Here is a 16,902-nt window from a genome sequence, read left to right on the forward strand (position 1 = left end):
TTTGGAACAGTTTTAGAGAAACAAAAATATTATTTTATCATTTGTTTTTAATTTTCTAAATTATGCTAGTGCTGAGGAGGAAAATGTTATCAGTGTAATTCATTGCGTACACAGGCTTACACAGTTGGCCTGTGTTAAAGTGGCAATGACGACTCTAGCAGTCGTATCAGAGGATCCTGACTGTGTTAGCTGGAACAGTAGAAGTCTGTTCAGCTCCTAATTGTCTCTTGCTGAGAGACAGTGGAGGAAAGTAGAGTTTGACATATCAAAGAGTCTACAATACAGTCTGCAGAATCTACAATAATCAAAAAGAAAAACAAGCCTGTTACGCGAAGATCACTTTTGAACAAAATCACAACCCCAAAGTCCTCCTCTCCACAACATGCCACCCTGTTATAGACTCAGACTTAGACATTTAGACTTAGACAGACTTTATTGTCATTCAGTGTGCAACAAATTAACACAGAATGAAATTTTGTTTCGGGGGCTCAGCATAGAATTAAAATATGTAAGTATAAAGTATATCAAAAAATTCCACAATAAGAATAAAAGATATTAAAAACAGAAACACACTAAGTGCAGATCAGTGAAAGTGACATTTTTGAGAGTAGGTAGTGCAGGAGCAGGAGGGCTCATTTAGTTCATTGAGGAAGTCCACATCTTCATCACATGCAGGAGGGGCAATCCTGTAGTTGGTGATAGTCTGTATGCCTTGCCATATATCCCTGGTGTTAGCGGGATTATGGCAAAAGTCTTGGGTATTTCAACTATGAGCACGCTTTGCTAGTCTGATGGTATGGTTCAAGTTGGCTCTTACTGTTCCCAGTGCCATCTCATCACCAGACTTGAATGCTGAGTTCCGTGCCTTTAGCATTTTGCATACTTCATCAGTCATCCAGGGTTTTTGGTTGGCCTGGGTGGTGATGGATTTGCCAGCTGATGTCTGTGCATTTGTTGATGCAGGCTGACACAGACATGGCATACTCATGATATGATTGTCATAAGTGGCAGCTGCTTTGAACATATCCCAGTAAGTGCTCTCAAAACAGTCCTGTGGTGCCTCCATAGCCCCCTCAGACCACACCCTCACCTGCCTCATTGTAGGTTTTCCTCTGACCAACAGGGGCTTATATGCTGGAATTAGCATAACAGATAGATGGTCTGAAGAGCCAAGTGGGGATGGGGAGCTGCTCTGAATGTGTTGTTCATGGTGGTGGAAATGCTGGTGGAAATGTGGGAGAACTGACTTCATGTTGGCCTGGTTGAAATCCCCGGTGACAATGAAGAAGCCCTCAGTGTGAGTAGATTGCAACTCACTGATAGTCCAGTAGAGAACTTTCATGGCCTCTTTAGTGTCAATGCCTGGGGGGCACGTACACAGCAGTGATGGAAACTAAGGTAAACTGCCTGCGCAGATAGAATGGTCTGCAGTTTACATTCAAAAGCTCAATGTCCGATGAGCAATGGCTTGAGACAAGCTTAGCATTTATACACCTGTTGTTGTTGATGTAAATACACAGACCACCCCCTCAAGATTTACCACTGGGTGCGCAGCTCCCGTCAGCCCGAAATGTAGCCAGTCCCTTAGAGCTGACCGGTTTAGCCATGCCTGTCAGAATTATTGTGTAACAGTTCCTCATCTCTCATTTACTTGTTCATTCCAGCTGCAGATGATCCAGTTTGTTCTCCAGGGAATGAACATTTGAGAGGAAGATAGATGGGAGTGATGTTTTATAGGGGTTAGCTTTTGGCTTAGCTGTTAGTCCTCCCTGACAGCCATGCTTCCGCCTTCAGTCACACCACACCTCTGTCAGCTCTGTATAGCCATCTCCAGTTCAAACGATCAAGATTGATTTCTTACATGGCAAAAATTTGCATTATTATTGACAGAAGAAAACTAACACCATAACGTAGTATCAATAACCGAAGATACTCATCAGCTGGTAGCCTGGTTAAATTGGAATGATACAGGATACAAAACTATAGACCTATTCAGGGATCTTCTTGACCACTCTCACATTGTGCTGGTAACATTAAGTCTGCAGAGAGTCTGCCTGAGGCCCCTTGTGGACTGAATTAATCCACATGACGATGGAACATGAGCCTGTTTCACTGACCACACACATGCTTCTGCTCCAGGTGTGGACTGTGTGTTCAGCCAGTAAAACTATAAGAAATGCCAGTTCATGTGCCAGACACCAACTGGTGTGTGTGTGTGTGAGAGAGACATCATAGACCTCCATCATTGCTTTTATGAACAGTTTGGTTATAAAAGAAACTGCATTGGAGAATAATCTTACAACAGCTCAAGCTGCTACAAAGATGTGGACTCGAGTTGACTCAAGTCACTATTTTGATGACATGAGAATCGACTCGGAAGCAAAAGATTCTCGACTTGAGACATGAGGACTCGAGTGGCCTCTCTGTGTTCATTTGATATTTTGAGTTTAGATTTGTTGGTCAATCTTTTTCAGTCTCTGTGAAGATTTCTTTACCACGTGACCTAGGTTCCCCTAGTGAATGATAATCTCTCTCCACTTCTCTGAAAGGGTGTTAATACCTTTCTTACTGTCTCTTAATGAACATCCTAGATTAGTTAATTAGTAGGTACATGGCCGACCAGTGGAAGGGTCAGGTGTCACGATCCTCTCTGTAACCAACAAAAGGTTCTAAGAGGCTAAATGATAATTATTTCCAACCCGTGTTTTTGCTGATTAAAAGCCAACATGTATTTAAACTATATAAATGATAACTACAGATTGCGTTCATTGTGATGGGGGCTATTTCTCTGGTTGATGTTAACTGTTCATCAGAGTGATGGCCTGTCCTAACAAACAGTTCTTGTGTCTGGGTGTTTGGCGTACAGTGCACTGACAGAGTTCAGCCTCATTTGAACAAATAAGAGGGGGCAGTTGAATCTATCTTATCTCTACGTTACAGGCTGGAGGATTCCACGGGTGTGTCTCAAACTGATTCTGAAAAAATAACTTAAGTAGCGATTGAACTGCTCATGGAGTTTGCCATGCACTGCATGTTTATCTCCAAAAGATGTTATCAGAATGCTGTTGTGAAGCTAGGGTAATATGGACAGATGCTAATAAATGAATGTTATTACCTGCAGCACTGTTTACCCTGCCATAATATCTCAGTGGAAGTACATATTGTTGTACAGATAACTTACTTTTTATTGAATTTTCTGTTCTGTTCATTGTTTCTCTCTGTTAACCACCAATGGGGACACAAATACAAACACAGATTGTAGCGCTGATACCAGTTTCTGGAAAATGTTGACATGTGAATGACCTAAAAGAGATGATGGTGCTAAAGAGTTACGACCATTTATTTTTTGTTTTTTAAGGAAAAATATTTTTTTAAATTTATAAACTGCAAAGGCTGCTATGCTGAAATGTGTATGGGGGTCTAAACAAGCCATTTTGCCAAACCCAATCCTAAAACCCACTTCAGCTATTACATTTTTGCTGCTTCTGGCAGGTGCACCTGGTGTCATTAGTTTTCAAGCATCCTAAACAATAATTTCCACTTTCATGGAAGCCACACCGCTCGACACAAAGGCAAAGTAGCATCTCAAAGTTTTGAGTACGCACAGCTCCGCCCCTCTCCCACCAGCAGACAGCTGCAGCAGAACAAGCGCTCCTCGTGTCGTGGCTGCGGCGCTGTTTCGGTAACAGGCGGACAGAAGAGTGGGTCATCACCAGCTCTGCCTCCGTGTTATGTCATCCGGACAAGGAAAGTACGACAACAGTTCCTCGTTTGGGTCGGTGACGAGCTGAATCAGAGCGGGTAAGACGGCAACGACATGTCTATTAACGGTGTCTGTATGCTGCCTCCGACTGTGTGTGTCCATGTCGGCACTGAACCGGCTGTACACGGACGATGCTGTCAGGTTGTGTTCGGTTTTGATGCCATGAAGGACCTCTGTAGATGTTCTGACGGGGTTCAGTAGGTGCGTCAGCTCTCACTGACTATTGTGAGCGGGCCCCGCAGCACATCCTCACAGTCGGTGTTGTGCCTGAACGCGTTCACATTTTGGGCGAACGTGAACTGAACGTACGTACTTCTGCCTGATGAACGTTATTGTGAACGCGTTTATTCTGGCGTTTGTGAACGGCGCGCTCTCACAGTTTAACTTCGTTCAAGACCGAGGCAGATTTCCATCGAGCCTTCCAGTCGAAAACCGACTAGAACTCACCGTAAACAGGCAGTAGTGTGTAGCGGAATATCACCCTACCTGGCTGTTGTGTATAAAAAGGACGCTGGACGAGGGGTTTGTGCATGCAAGTCGCTTTACTTTCGAGAAACGAAACTTAGCTATTTCAGACAGAAACAGCCGCATACCAAACATGCAGTGAGGCATTACCAAACGAACACAGAGTAGTTCGTTCTCACCGGATATAACACTGGCATCACCAGCAACCACAGAGTCGCACCGCCGCATGCCTCATCAACATGCTGAGCATGGAGGCAAAAACAAATGAAGGCAGCAGCACTACCCCAGACCCTGCCTCCACCAGTAATACGGCATCTGTGATTGATGATGATATGTATGATTACTTAAAACAATTTTATGAAAAGGTCAGTGATGATCCAGGTGGAAAATATCTGATCTTTTTGTGTAAAATTCAGCAAACCTTTCAACAGCAAACCTAAAACGGCACAATGCACTAAAGCACCCGGCTAGTCTTTCAAGGTACCCTTATGTGTGAGTGAATAAAAAAATCAAAAGACATGGCAAAGGTGAGCCAAAACAGATCCTCCACCGCCCAGATCATATTACCAGTGTACAGTAGCGGCTTCGCTGTCTTCATCTCCCAGCTGCAGCTGGACAACCTGCTCTATCTGTCTGTGGTTCTATATGGGCTGTGACAATAATTTAGAAAAATAATAGCTCACAGCAACATTTGTTACAAAAAAAAAAAAGAACTATGAGCTAGTTCATATTTGGAACTGTGAACTTAGTTCAAAATTTTGAATTATGAACTATGAACTGAACTAGCTCATTTTAACATTTGTGAACTTAACTTTGAACTAGTTCATGAAGAAAGTGAACTTTCCCAACACTGTGAATCACAGTGTGACCCAGCTCAGCCCCGGACATCATCCCGTCCATTTATTGTGTAACCTCTGTGGTAACTGGTCTGCAGACCTCCTCCTCTCAGGACAGGAAGCGTTTTAGTGTCAGTTAAGATGAACACTAACCCCTAACCCTGACCCAGAACCTTCCCTCTTTGTTTGTCAGTATGTTTGGAGCAGTGGTGGTAGGCATCGGCACAGCTGGCTGGGTGAGGATTAGAGACATGCTGTCTCCGCTGCCTGGCAGTCCTGCAGAGAAACTCACGGTCAGAGGATTCATCTCCAGGTAACACACAGGCTGCTCAGCATGTAGCAGTGTGCCCTGAAACAATACGTGAGGGCAGCATAAGGGACTCTGGCTGTCATATCTGTCTGCATTTGAGTGTGAAGTCATACAGAATAAATTGAGAATGTGCCTAAATGAGGCATGTGTTCTTTACGTGTTCTTGATTTCTTTATTTTAATGTCTGTGTGCACATACAAGTCCACATAGGATTTTGCCTGACTTATTAACAGTCAATAGGCTACATGCCTGTGTCCACAGCATGCAACACTACATTCTCCAGCAGAGAGAGGTGTCGGCATGAGATTTAATGCATACGAGATACAAATCTGTTGATTGTGGTCAATTTCCATTATCAGGGTAATCACAAATATCCTCATTAGTGTCTGGAAAAAGCTGTCCGGCACAATATCATACAGTCCCACATTGATTTCCTGTTTTATTGCAACCTGCACTGAGTCATTTGTCAGAAAAATTGAGATCCATGTACTCCTGCTATACACAGATACAAGTATGTCCAGCCCCCCTAAGTAAGTATAATAAAAGAATGTGTAACATTTAACCGGGATTGAAATGGATGTATTGAAGTTTAGAAGCTTAATGAAGGAATTGTTAGATCAGTAGGGAAGCTGAGCTGAGATCAAGAGGAAGTGTCACCTCAGTCTCTGTCAGAGGGTGATAATTCTGTCATGATGAATCTCTACTGACAAGTCAATGACCAATCATTCACTCAGTCATTTAAAAACAGCAGTCAGGAGGTGAAAATAAACACTTGAAGGTAACTAGAAATGGGAACAGTAACCCCCCCCACAGTCTAGTGCAAACACTGCACCAAAATGCATTGTGTACTAAGATCTTGTACCTACAGAGGATATAACCCTGTCTGACATTTTACTTTTTTCACTGCATTATCACAGCTGCAGGCGCTGAGAATGTCTGTGATTGAAGCAGCGTTCTCATTACTGTCATCCTAACATGTGTTTCTGTCAACAGGAGAAGCCTTGAGCCTCAGCAGGGAGTGAGTCAGATATCAGTAGAAGAGGCTGTGAGCAGGGAGGACATCCAGGTGGTGTTCATCTGCACAGAGAATGTGTTGCATGAGAACGACGTCAGGTATTGTGTGAGACAGACGACTGCAAAAAAGTCTCTGCACGCGATCAGTGTTGCATGTGAAACGCTAGTAAAAGAATTTAGAACGGTGTTGGCCCACTGGTCCTAGAAAGTGAATCCAACATCTTTGATTCTGCTTACAGTGAAAGAGTCACACTGGGATACACAAACTTCATTCTAAAATATCTGCTACATTTCAGCACATATTGTACAAAGACAGCTCACAGTGCTCACTTCATAATAACAAGCAGAGCTAAGCAACAGACTGAGATTATAGCTGACAGCGTATCGGCTGTATACTGACACACAACATGCTGCCAAAGATAAGGCAGGTAAAACTTCTTTTGACAGGACTGGAAATTAGCTAACTAATAATTGCTAATGTATTTAATGTATGTCCCCTGGAAACTTCCAGCTAGTTTCTGTCTAACATCTGCAGGTCACTGGTCGTTCTCTGTCAATTTTCAGTTTCAATTTCAACAAGCTTTATTCGCATGACTGTGGTTCACAATATTGCCAAAGCGTACAGGGATACAGAACAAGAATGTTAACAATAATAATGATAATAATAACAATAATAGCAATAATAAACAGCATATCAGTGTGCAGGTATGAATCATGTCAGGTGTTGTGTAGCGTGTCTCTTCTCCTGTGGCAGGTGTTTACATATCTTGTTGCATCTACAGCAGTGCCAGTTTTTTTCTCCCAGTAAATGGTGTAATTTTTCTTGCTCTGAGAGAATGTGGAAGTTTGGGGTTGTACATGTGATTTTAGTGTATATCTGGGTTCTGATGTCTGTGTATGTGTCACAGTGCAGCAGGAAGTGCTGCTCTGTCTCCACCTGTCTGTGTGGACAGAGCCGACACAGCCGGTCCTCTCTGGGCAGCCATGTCTGTCTGTGTCCGCCACTAAGGCCAGGCTGTGGTCGCTGAATCTGTACATAGTCAATGTTTTTCTCAGTTTCAGTTCAGTTACAGAGCTCAGATAATCTGCCATGGAATACTGTCTGTTTAGGGCCAAGTAGCATTGGAGTTTGCTTTGGGTTTTGGTTGTAGATGTCCAATAGTTGATGTAATTGTCTTTTTCTTTTGCTATAATTTGGTTGGGCTGGATGGTGTGAGGGCGGTCTTGGTGCCTGTGGACCAGCTGGCTGAGGGGACTCCCTTCTTTGCTCTCCTCTTGGCATTGTAGGGCTTTGTAGTGGTAAGAGCTGGGCTCGCTGGCTCTGAAGTGTTGGTAGAACTTTATAGCTCTTTTTTGGATCCAAATTAACAGGGGAAATTGGCCCAGTTCAGCTCTGCATCCATTATTGGGGGTGTTCCTGTGGACGCTGAGGATGTTTTTGCAGATCTCAGTGTGCAAGCTTTCAATTGGGTGTTTGTCCTATTTTTGAAAGTCGTAGTTCATGTAAGGGTCCCACATTTCACTACCATACAATCCAATTGGTTCAATTATTGATTGAAATATTTTGATCCAGATTTTGACAGGTATGTCTATGTTTGAAGATTTCTTTATATTCCATAAAGCTCTTCTGCTTTTGTCTCGCAGATCCTTAATGGCCATATTAAAATTTCCTGTCGATGTGATATTTATTCCTAAATATGTGTAGCTGTGTGTGTTTTCTATATCCGTAGAGTCCAGGTGGAACCTGTGGGGATTTTTCTGACACTTCTGGAAGACCATGACTTTTGTCTTTTCTAGGTTAACGGTCAGGGCCCAGGTCTGACAGAACTTTAACAGTTGATCTTGTTGCTTTTGTAAAGCCTCCTTAGATGGAGTGAGCAGTATTAGGTCATCTGCCAACAGTAAACATTTGACTTCTATGTCAGAGAGGGTGAGACCAGGGATCTCTGACTCTTCCAGGGATTTGGCCAGTTGGTCGATGTAAATATCAAACAGGGTGGGGGTCAGACTGCAGCCCTGCTTCACTCCTCTACTTTGGGGGAAGAAGTCTGTTTCCATGGTTCCAGTTTTTACAGCACATTTATTATTTATTTACATTGTCTTAATAATATTGTAGATTTTTCCTCAATACCTTTTTCTAGTAATTTCAGAAACAGGTACTTAAATGAAATGATTGTGAATTTTACTGTTTAAGTCACTTGATTCTTGAATATGAACTTGTATTTGTTGTTAATTAGCAATTTATGGTGACTAACTATAAAAAGCTGATTTGTAAATTTAAATTTAAATTAAAATGTTTATGTCAATTTTTCTAGTTGTTGGATGGAAGTTGGATGGACCTGCAGAAGTTGACAGAAACCAGCTTAAACTAAGTTGTTTAATGTCGTGCTGAGGGGAAGTCTGACAGCATGGTACGATCAGCATAAGTTATGCAGAAACCAGTTGAATGTTATGTGGGAAAGTGTTAAATACTTTACTTACTTAACCCTAACCCTAAATGAGCTGAAAAAACAACTGTAAACTGTATTATTAACGTGGAAGCTGAAGAACTGACTGTTTCTGGAAATCTGATTTTGCCTTGATGCCTTGACAGAGGTAATGCCTGTCAATACTGGTTAAACAGACGTCACTTATCCTGTGAAATTGTACAACATAAAACAAAAATGAAAAAAAAAAAAAAAAATCTGTAAATAACAAGTTCCCTGGTTACGCTGGTGACGTAGCTCTCTGGTTTTCAGCAGCAGCAGGCAGCTCTTTCTGATGAGAAGGCTTCACTACTTCCTCTGCACTAATATTACAAATAATCTTTATAGTATAGTTTTTCTTTCTGAAAATAATATATCAGACAAACAGAATAAATACAATAGCTGATCATCTTCTTTCACTGCATTATTACACCAGACACTGTGTGCCTTTATGGCTGTAGGGAGCCTGTATTTCTGCTGAGAAACAGAATCACAACTTACAGTTTCTTATCAGAATTCCAGTTTTGACCACGAAAAATCCTCCTGTCTCATCAGAACCTTTCTGCAGGCAGGGAAACACGTCTGTGTTGAGTATCCCATGACCATCAACTACAGGGCTGCCGTGGAGCTCTGGGATATTGCCCAGCAAAAAGGTGATACTCATTTATAACAGTGTGTAAGTACAGATATGTATGTTCCATGTGGAGGTAAGGGAAGTGCTGTCAAATCCATGGGAGGGTTCAGTGCAATAATACATCTCAGGAAGTTGATGAGCTTGTTTCATATGCACTAAAATCAACAGTGTTATTTTAATGAACGAACATCTTCCACGATGAGGAAATATCTGGGCTAACCATTCAGGGCTGTGTGTGTGTGTGTGTGTGTGTGTGTGTGTGTGTGTGTGTGTGTGTGTGTGTGTGTGTGTGTGTGTGTGTGTGTGTGTGTGTGTGTGTGTGTGTGTGTGTGTGTGTGTGTGTGTGTGTGTGTGTGTGTGTGTGTGTGTGTGTGTCAGGAGTGGTTCTTCATGAGGAACACATTGAGCTGCTAACAGAAGACTTCAAAGAACTGAAGAGACAGGTAGAGGGAAAGCAGCTGCAGGAAGGCACTCTTCATTTCACTGGTAAGAGACTGGAGTGTGTGTCTGGAGAATACTTCTGAGGTGTAATCCAGACTTACCTCTGTGTTAACATTACTATTAAAAGTATTTATAAGTGTTATTCTGTTTATCAAGTGTCCTGCTGTCCAGTGTGTTGCGAGCTGTCTTACTCTGTGTCTCAGCAACGCACTCGTGTGGCGTAAATGCTCACGCCACACTGAAGCGCTGGTCCACACCGCTTCTATCTGGTCCAAACATTTCAAAAGTGCCGAGCAGCAAAAAAACAGCCAAACTTATAATTAGCACTTTTACACCTCAATCCTACAGCCTCTGGTTAAGTTTGAGACAGAGGAGAAGATGGAAAAAAAAGTCGATAGAACTTTGTTTAATACTTCTCAAAACATGCACACAATTCAGAATCCATAAATAACTAGGAAGAAGGAAGAAACTGGTTATCAGAAAGAATAAAGTGAAATTATGCTAAAAAGTAAAGTAGGGGGATGTTGTGCATCAACTTCACGTTTACGCATGTATATTCTAGAGAATAGACTTGAAGCGTGAGTAAGGCCTCTAGGTGGTGTTAATCACTGTGACTGCTGCATGGATTCAAATGATAGTGAATCTGTTGTATGAGACGTATGAGTGAAAATGTTCGAGACACAGGGTTAATGTACAGTCTGATCTGGAAAGTTGTCCTAAGAGACTGCAAAAAAGCACACACTTCAGGGTTGGAGCTCAGTGTGCCTCTACTGTATTTTGTTCAAGGTGGAGTTCTGAAGCCAGGATTTGGTTTCCCAGCATTTAGTGGTATTGCTCGTCTCACCTGGTTGGTTGAGTTGTTCGGTGAGCTGTCAGCAGCAGCAGCAACGATGGAGGAGGACTCTGTTAACAACTACAGCAAGATGACTGCAAAGCTAGTCACACGTGACAACAGGTGAGAGGGGATAAATCGTATTTGTCTTCACATTATTCCAAAAGTCTGAGGCCAAAATACTTTTGCATTTGTCTCTGATGTTATCCTATTTTATGATGATAAAATAGCAAAAAAAATAACAGTTTGAGTGAAAATTTTCAGTTTGTTCTCCTTCATGCACTGAGCTGCATGGACTCCACAAGTTATTGTAAAACTCGCTGAATCATGTTACCCAGCATGATCTGACGGTGATCACAAAGCTTCTCGTGATGTCACAGTCTGCTGGGCCTTCTCAGTCTTCACATGTCCCCATTAATGTTGAATGGAGTTGAGGTCAGGTGACTGTGGAGGACAGTCAGGACTCGGTCTTCTTTGGTCTTCAGTAGTTGTGTCAAAGCTTTGAGGTGTTTGGGCTCATTATCCCGCTGCAGTATGAATCCTTCTCCACCCAGATCAAACCAGAGGGTGGAGCATGTCTCTGAAGAAAGAGTGGTGCTTCTGTGCAGGAGTCTGAAAACAGCCCCAGACATGAATCTTCCAGCTCCATGTTTCAGTGTGGATTCAAACACTGTGGTATCATTCTGTCTGCTGTTTGTCTCCTTACATACACCCCTCTGTTACTGACACTAATCTATCACTGGGATTCATCAGTAAACAGACTTTTTTTTATCACCCACTGTGAAATTCTGTTATTTCTTCGCCCACCCTAAGTGTTTGTCCTTGTTTCCTCCTGAGAAGTGGTTTAGAAACTGCTGCTCGTCCTCTTAGACACTACAAGACAGCTTCTTCTGACAGGACCACTGCTGACTGGACTCTTGTGTTGTTTCTAAAGTCAATTCTGTATCTGTGATGAAGTTTCTTTTCTATCTCTCGGTGAACTAAGCGTGATGTATTGATCTTGTCACGGTGTGCTCACTTTTCAACTGATCCAGTTTCTGCAAATCCAGTTTTTGGGCACTGCACTGCTCCTTTTTAGAGACCTTTCGTGTAGCCTTGATTTGACTGGTGAGACAGGTCCTTTTTGTTAAAGTTTGACTTCTGTCACTTTCATCTGAATGTTTTCAGATTTTGTTGACAGTATTGGAGGTTTTCACTATGGTCTTGGACTTTTGGACCCCACTGCATGTCTTCACAGGGATCCACAGTATTGTTTTAAAAGTCCATCCATCCCTCAGTGTTTGTCTTGTCCTGTCTGTACTGTCCTGGTCTAAGCTGTTGGGTTTACTGGACCCTTGCCTCCCATAATATGTATGTTGTCGACGTGTCTTTCACAGTTTTGTTGAAAGCAAATATTTTATATAATAAAATTAGTTGGGGACTGGCCATATCAACAAGTTTAAAGGTGACTGGTGAATTGACTAGTAATAGTAGTAGATTGGGAATCTTTCATGTCCTGTCCCCTCTCTTGTTGTTATTGACAGTTAACACATATGTGCTGTAAGGAAACATTAATTAATTAACATCTCCCTACTTTTAGACCACTGACATGGATTGAGGAGCGGGGACCGGGCCTTCCCAGGGCCAAGAACATCAACTTCCTCTTTGACTCGTGCACTATGACTCAGATCCCTCCTGCACCCAGAGGGGCTGTGGGCCTCTTCATGCAGGACCTGAACCACTTCTCTGCCAAACTGACAGGCCAAGTGAATCCCGAGGAGCTCCACAGAGAGAAAACCAGGATCTTGCACTGCCTGGAACTGGCAGAGAAAATACAACAGCTCTGCCAAAGTTAAATAGGACTCTGCAGGTTATGAGGATCATAAATCTAAACATGAGTGTATTCTTATTTTTCATCACAATGCCCTTAAAGCTTTTTTTTTAGTTGGAGTTGTAAAAAGTTGGCGTGCAGCATTTCATCAGTCTAGAGAAAATTGCTGTTTGAAAACTGAGTCACTGAACTGAATAACAGCTCAATAAACATGATCAGCATGTATTCAGACATGTGTGCCTGAAACAACTGGAGTTATCATACAGAGCAGCTCTCCAGCATCATGACATAGCCGTTAGATAAAGATAATGTGTTTTCCTCTTTCAATTAGTGTTTTTACCACATAAATGTAAAAACCATACTGGGCAACACTCGCCGTGTTACTGAAGTCTTCTTTATTTACTCTGCATGTTTAAATATGGGACAGCGAGTTCTGATAGGCAGTGTTGGGCAAGTTGCTTGTAATAAATTCCATACCACTAATTAATAACTATTTCTCATTTGAAAGTAATAGGTTACTTTACAAAATTATTGTATAGAGTAATGCATTGCTTATTAAACTACCTCTGTGTTACTTTCATCAAATTAACTGCAGGGGTAAAATGAGGTGTTCTGAAACTAATGACAGTCATATTGTTCCGTAACAAGTAATCGACTAGAGGCTCAAGTTAAATGGGGGCCATATTGCACTGCCTAATGAAGGCCTTCATGCTGTCATGACAAGGACAGACAGAAAGACAGACAGACAGAGGATTAATGTCTGATCAGTTATATATCACTTATATCACTCACCTGACTTAAAGGCAGCTTCCCTGGCTCTGGACAGAGCCCTCACCTCTCCATTCAGCCAGGCCTTCTGGTTGACAAATTATTAGATTGTCTTTGTCATCATCATGTTTGCTGATTTATGATGTTACTATTGATGTGTATTCAGCATTGATGAGGTTCATCTGCTTCTTTTGCTCTTAAAACAGAATACTTGATATCTACAAAGCCAAGTGATCTTGACATATGTGCTTGCTTCATGACTCGACCTTGCAGAATTGTCTCTCATTATTAAAGACTCTGCAATGATTTCTTTGGAAACAATAAATGTCTTGCTGATAATTTCAGTCTAATGTGAGTTAATATGATTATGCAGTACATCAGTTCAAGTTCATAGCATGACACCACTCTTATCCATGTGTAAAGACTTTTCTTGATTGGAATTATTTGTAGAGCACTGCAAGACCTGATTGTTGGACATCATTTTCTTAAACTTAAAGTGTAGGGACTCAACTTTTCATATGGAATGTTGTATTTACTCAGGCGTGTTGATAGAGAGAAACGGTAATGCCACCCCATTAAAGTGTTTCTCTCAAAAATTCAATTAAGCTATAATTCCGTGGTCTGTTTTGAAGTTGGTTCACCTCAGTGTCTTGTCTATTTGATGTCCACTGATATCACCTTTTAAATATGCTCTTATTAACAAAATCAATGTGTAACAGTATATTTATTGTTTCAATGGTTTTACTGAGTCAGGAAAAATGATTTGGTTTGTTTGTGGAGCCACTTACACTAAGTTATGGGTCTTCGTTGCTGTTGTTGCAGAGTGGAGCAGAATGGTTTTGGACGGGGGTCAGCATGGGCACTCTTAGTATTATGCGGTAAAAATTGATGATATAAGTTTTGAGCTTAAGAGTTTTTAATTCATTTTTGCAGAATTATCATTCTCGACTTGTTTGCAGAATGCCACATATTTACCTATTGAGTAGTGAGCATTCTCTCCAGTCACCTCTGAAACTAAAATGTCACAAAATGTATAAAAGCTAAAGTCCCCCATAATCATAAAACAATTTCCGAGCATGTAAATATAATACTTTGAGGTTACAGTAGAACATGAAAGAAGATCCATTTTGACAACTTGAACAATACTAATTCTCAGTGAGAACAAGTGAGCTTTATGGTCCTGAAACCTGCTGAAATCAGTCGGTATACTTATTATAAGCTGCATTTCCATTGCTGGTACCAGGTACTTTGTTCTATTTGGTTCCACCACAGGTAGGGGTGTACCCAGGGGCGGGCTGGGGTTGAAATTCACCCCGGGCGCTTGGTTTGGAGAGGCCTTTTATCCAATCGCATGGCAGACACAAGTGGAACCATAATTTTAGCACAAATACATTATTTGCAGTATAAAAACAATCTAAAGATATTAAACACAACACACACAGATTAGTCGGTCAGTAGAGCGTATTGAAGTACATAATGGTCACACATACTATGCATACTCATACTCACACAAAGTTTTTTCAACAATCAAAACTACTGTGTGTTGTCAAAATAGTGGAGATCCATTTACTCATGTCTAATATAAATACCAGTTGAGGTTGAGATGTTGGAAGAGGAAGTGAAGAGGAGATGACAACATCACAGTGTGCCTGTGTAAAATGAGGAACTCTGTTGAGCTTGGCTTTAAGTATAGTAAAATTTGCAATGTACCATGCACAATGGGTAACCATGATGTATTGAAGTTTAGAGATCTAATGAAAATCAGTAAAGAAACGGTGTTGAGCTGAGGTCATGAGCAAGTGTTAAAGAACTAGTCAGGTCAACGTGAGGCCAAAAGGATGTGTCGAAATCTGATCACGCTTTGGGCACGAGCACAGACCGTGACCGAGGCGTGTTGGATCATTATGAAATTGTCAGCCGTCGTCAAGGGACTATTAGTCACTGAATGGAGAGATGGTGGGAAAAATGTCCTAATAAAGACATAAAACCGTGCCACCGTCCAAAGCAAGAGAGAAGCCTTATGAAATCCTAATCAAGGTGTTATCAACCAGTGAATGGAGAGATGCTGAAAACATGTTCTAATAAGGACACACAACCAAGCCAGTGTCCGACTCAAGAGTGTATATAACCTGAGGACTAAAGTTTGTTCTTCCACTCGCTCAAGCCTTGAAGAAACACCTGAGACGGAGAATGTGAGCAGCCTAAACATCACAGAAAGGGCCTCAAGAAATCTTCAGCGGAAACAGACCAAGGAATTAAGAGCACAACGGATTAACCATTTTTGTCAACATGCTGTGGATTACAATTTGGATACTGGAGTACTTTTGTTCATTCTGCTGGCATGAAGTTTGGACTTTGAGGAAGTTATGAGACCTCCGCCGGGGTGGTGATTTGCCTCAAGGACTTGGACTTTCAGGAAGGGAAAGGCTAGTCATTGAAAGACCTGACCCTCTCCATCTCACCTAAATTTAAGTATTTCTAACAAAGGCCTCAGCTCTTTTAGATTAATTGGTTATTAAAAGTATTGGGATTTATCAATAAGTATTTTTGATAATGACTGATAGGCTACTAATTGAAATAAGTATTGCGCTGTATGCTTTGCCCCTGCTAAAATCTATGCAATAAAACCTACAGAAAGTTAAAGTTGTGGACATTGATTTTATGTCCCTTTGATGGAAGCAAAAGTTAGGTGTTAAGTGTGCACACTATCTTAAAGGTTCTTAAAGGTTACTCTAGATGACCAAATTGAAACATTCCCTTAGGGTTTACCAAAAGCCATTAAAATCCAACCTAGCACCATACCAAGTGCACAGATCATTAGAGAGCTGCCATCACGGGCGTGGCTGGTGGCTGTATCCGACTCAAGGGCTATTCATGTCAGGTGCCAAACCAGAGGAAGCAGCGTAGACGTTCGGATTCAGGCATTAGAAGCTAGGCGAGTCGAGGGGCATTTTTGACACCTCCCCTGCTCTTTGACGGTTGAACAAAATGACTTGTGTCAGTGTAATCTTTGCCAGCTGTGACCGTGTCTGGGACGATGACTCTGTTGACAATTTACTGTGACTCAGTTGTTGTTGTGTGCACTTGCTTTGAAGAGTCACTGTTCAGATTCGTTTTTTTTTTTTAGGCTTTTGACCAGGCTCGGCTTCTGCTCAACTGGCTCAATAACTTCACTTGTGTCTGTATCATCAGAATGATCCGTACTAGTCTGTGGAATATATTCTTCTCCACTGTCACCTGAGGTGTCAAAGAGCTCTTCAAATTGAATCCGGTTGTCCATCTTTAGGAAATAAAGTGTAAATTAAATGAATGTCAGCTTAATTAATGTATCCTTTGTTATGAACAATTTACTCCACTCAAGATAATAACAATCAGTAATGAAACGAATGTATTCATCTTTTCTCCCTCATAGTGTGTTGCTTACCGTACTTGTATGCTTTTGGTTCTCCTCAGCCTAGGAATAGTGTCTTGGTCCTCTTTGGAGGGGAAAAGTTCAAAGTCTGAACTTGGACCTGATATCTAGAGTGTCCAAAAGAAATGCATCGAGTTAAAGTTTTAGCCAAC

The 16,902-nt window shown here is 41.6% G+C and overlaps 2 protein-coding genes across 11 annotated transcripts in view; one reads left to right on the forward strand and one right to left on the reverse strand.

Moving 5' to 3' along the window:
* Positions 1-4,387, reverse strand: part of LOC119010939 (cytochrome c oxidase assembly factor 1 homolog) — a 14,593-nt gene extending 10,206 nt beyond the window's left edge. For 5 of the 10 annotated variants that reach the window (XM_037083567.1, XM_037083568.1, XM_037083565.1 and 2 more), the window contains exon 1: positions 4,250-4,387. The gene's annotated coding sequence lies outside the window, so the exon portion shown is untranslated. The remainder of the gene's footprint in view (positions 1-4,249) is intronic. The other 5 variants (XM_037083561.1, XM_037083559.1, XM_037083564.1 and 2 more) reach the window with 1 other exon arrangement.
* On the forward strand, positions 3,523-13,682 carry blvra (biliverdin reductase A). The gene is made up of 7 exons (XM_037083554.1): positions 3,523-3,801; positions 5,258-5,377; positions 6,368-6,487; positions 9,409-9,506; positions 9,866-9,973; positions 10,715-10,883; positions 12,340-13,682. Exons 2-7 carry the CDS (start codon positions 5,259-5,261, stop codon positions 12,593-12,595), a joined length of 870 nt encoding a protein of 289 aa, XP_036939449.1. The 5' UTR covers positions 3,523-3,801; position 5,258; the 3' UTR covers positions 12,596-13,682.
* Positions 13,683-16,902: the final 3,220 nt, after the last annotated feature.

This window comes from Acanthopagrus latus, chromosome 21, assembly GCF_904848185.1.
Source record: "Acanthopagrus latus isolate v.2019 chromosome 21, fAcaLat1.1, whole genome shotgun sequence".
In the NCBI taxonomy this organism is placed as follows: Eukaryota; Metazoa; Chordata; class Actinopteri; order Spariformes; family Sparidae; genus Acanthopagrus; species Acanthopagrus latus.

What these genes read in the sequence shown, in the direction of transcription:
- blvra (XM_037083554.1), top strand. Translation starts at nt 5,259, where the DNA reads ATGTTTGGAGCAGTGGTGGTAGGCATCGGCACAGCTGGCTGGGTGAGG. An exon ending in GTCAGAGGATTCATCTCCAG is followed by an intron (nt 5,378 to 6,367) that starts GTAACACACAGG and finishes TTCTGTCAACAG; the next exon opens with GAGAAGCCTTGAGCCTCAGC. An exon ending in TTGCATGAGAACGACGTCAG is followed by an intron (nt 6,488 to 9,408) that starts GTATTGTGTGAG and finishes CTGTCTCATCAG; the next exon opens with AACCTTTCTGCAGGCAGGGA.